The sequence below is a fragment of the Akebia trifoliata genome, chromosome 2 (genome assembly GCF_017979445.1).
Source record: "Akebia trifoliata isolate Shusen 1 chromosome 2, ASM1797944v1, whole genome shotgun sequence".
Taxonomy (NCBI): domain Eukaryota; kingdom Viridiplantae; phylum Streptophyta; class Magnoliopsida; order Ranunculales; family Lardizabalaceae; genus Akebia; species Akebia trifoliata.
The window spans coordinates 29,954,017-29,956,827 of NC_141376.1; the positions used below are offsets into that span (position 1 = coordinate 29,954,017).

Genomic DNA, 2,811 nt, shown 5'->3' on the forward strand with positions numbered 1-2,811 from the left:
CATCTCTCTCCTATAAAGAAATAACAACTTCAACTCATCCTATGCTTTCACTCTTTGGCTAACTACTCGTCTCTTAACTTGAACAACCAAGGGTTAGTTATTAGGACAAAGGGATTTGGACTCCCTCCACTGAAGCTTGCCCCTCTTCCCTACAGCTTTAATTCATTTTGTGCTTCTGCCTCATTTGCTATCCACTCTTGTCTCTTAACCAGAACAGCCAAGGGTTATAACTTATAACTCAAAGAGATCTAGCCTCCAATTGCACCCTGCTCCCCTTCTACTAAACCCAATTACTTGATTGTGCTTATAGTGCATTCAAGAAGTTCACTTTTCCTTATCCTGTTCTTTACGTTGAGTCACTCGCTCACTCCGGCATATGCCTCCAGACATGTATATAATTCTAGTGGTAACTAGGTAGGAGATCTAGGAACACTCCTACCATTGTAAATATTTTTTTACAAGTAAAAATTTATTTAGAAAAAATAAAATGTACAAGGGCAGTCGAGATGACCAACCTCACAACAAAACAAGAACTAACTCGAGCACAACAACTCTCATCTAACTACAAACTCTTCACAGAATACGCCTTTGAACTCTATATACAAAATAATAACCAGAGAATACTTAAAATGAGCTGAATAGAGATATGGTTAGAGATGAATGGAGGACGGTAACAATGGCATCTTGTAAGCCGATTGGGACAATATATACTATATATACCCAAAAAAAAAGATACATGCTCGAAAGAAATCTTCTCTCTTTGTGAGGTTTAAATCTTTCTTGGGGCCTCTAAATGTGGAAGGATTCAATCAGCTTCAAGAAAAATAATAACCCTAGCAAAAAGTTTGCCAAATTTGTGAGATAGGGGAGATGTCTAATTTATCCATTTTAGCACATTCATAAATTAATGAAGCTAACCAGAGCCGTGAGAGAGTGTTTCATGCTCGAGTTATATGATATCCCCTCTCATACCTACCTTCTTGTGAAATTATCATTCTCCTTTATTATTGAACCAAAATATTACACATTACAAACTTACAATGCATCAAAGTTATTAAAAATTTCTTGACCATTTCTCCATCCCAACAAATCTAATTCCAACACAAGATAACTTCAGTTATAGAGACAAATCATGAAAATTAACCAACAAAGAGCATCAATTAAAGAAAGACAGATCAAGAAACAAGTAAACGTAACAAAGTTCTATACATATATATTGGCGAAGCTTCCATGGAGATTCAATAAACCTTGTTAAAAATTTAATAAGGGAAAGCATTGATCGAAGAAGTATCGGTGGGTACTCACCTCTCCATTTATTCTTTATTCTGAACCAAAATCTATATATAGATAGATAGATAGATAGATAGATAGATATTGAAGAAGCTTCCATGGAGATTCAATAAAACTTGTTCAAAATTTAATAAGGGAAAGCATTGATCGAAGAAGTATCAGTGGGTACTCACCTCTCCATTTATTCTTTATTCTGAACCACAAATGTACTAAAATTCAACTATCCGAATCCGTTCCAAAGAGTTTTGTTCTCGATAATGCAGTCTGCAAGAATCCCTCAACCTCGAACTCCTTTGGAGAGATCTCACGGCACTTCGCGAATTGCTCTTTTGCCTCCTTATTACGATCAAGCAAAGTATAAATCACGCCTTGGCAGAAATAAGGCCGGAAATCCTTCGGATCTTCCTTGACAAGATCTTCATAACTCTTCAATGCCTCGTCAACATTCTTTTGGAGAAACTGAATTTGAGCAATTATAAACCGTACATCACGAGCTTCTTTCCCCTTCTGTTCTTCCTCAGCTAGCTTTACCGTTTCTTCAAGCTTTTCAATTGCGGCTTTGCCTTCCCCTAATTGATCCATCAGTAAGGAATTCTGGAACAAAGCATCAAAATTGAGAGGGTTTATAACTAAAATCTCTTCGTAAACCTTTAGAGCTTCGGTTTTTTCTCCAATTTCATTTAACAACCTTGCCGTAATAAATTTCCATTCGAGCTCCATTGGTTGAGATGAAACCAAACGTTTCAAGATCTTCAAAGCTTCTTCATCTTCTCCATCTTCAAGTTTCCTCTGTAATAGAGATTTTAAGGCATCGATGGCCTCTGAATGCGATTCGAGAAACTGATTTAAAGGCGATTCCTCTTTCTTCTCTTGTTCTTGAAGTTCTTCTCCTTCAATTGCCACCATTGGAGGTTCTGTTGCTTTTGCAGGATATTGAGAGAGTTTTCCAATCATCAAAGCTGCTGCGGCTGTTAGAATCAGCGTCTGAGAAGCGCTTTTGATCTTTTTAACTATGGAGTTTTTCTCATGATCCGGATTGAAACTGGACGAAACCCTAACACTAACCCTAACCCTAGATCGAGAGTTGGATGGTAGTAGTGATGGTGAAGATGTTGATCGATTTTCCTTTAATGGAGTGTAGGAGACGCCCTGGATTAGAACTCCTCTGCTAAGAGAATCCATGAAACTTGCTCTGATTAGGGGTATTAGGGTTAGGGTTTTGGTTCGGTGGTTTTTTTTGTAGGGTTTTAGTTGTTGCAGACAAAATGCACCAGAAGAAACCAGAGAGAAGAGGAATTATATGCAATGACTTAAATGCCCTAACCAGTTTTTTGTTTTCTGTTTATTCGGCTAATAAATTGGGGATTTTATCGTAAATCCGTAATGTCGTACCGTTGGAAGGTCCATCGAGTCGGTCTATTTGCAATTGCGCGCATCGAAATGACAAATTGAACCCGGTTAAGTGAATTTTTTACACACCGTCACCTACTAAATAAAAAACTCAAAACCTACTTCTTCCTT

The 2,811-nt window shown here is 37.5% G+C and overlaps 1 protein-coding gene across 1 annotated transcript; it reads right to left on the reverse strand.

Moving 5' to 3' along the window:
- Positions 1-1,279: 1,279 nt before the first annotated feature.
- Positions 1,280-2,597, reverse strand: LOC147410092 (protein SLOW GREEN 1, chloroplastic-like). Its single transcript, XM_086432282.1, has one exon. It carries the CDS (start codon positions 2,470-2,472, stop codon positions 1,507-1,509), a length of 966 nt encoding a protein of 321 aa, XP_086288408.1. The 5' UTR covers positions 2,473-2,597; the 3' UTR covers positions 1,280-1,506.
- Positions 2,598-2,811: the final 214 nt, after the last annotated feature.

What these genes read in the sequence shown, in the direction of transcription:
- LOC147410092 (XM_086432282.1), bottom strand. Translation starts at nt 2,472, where the DNA reads ATGGATTCTCTTAGCAGAGGAGTTCTAATCCAGGGCGTCTCCTACACT.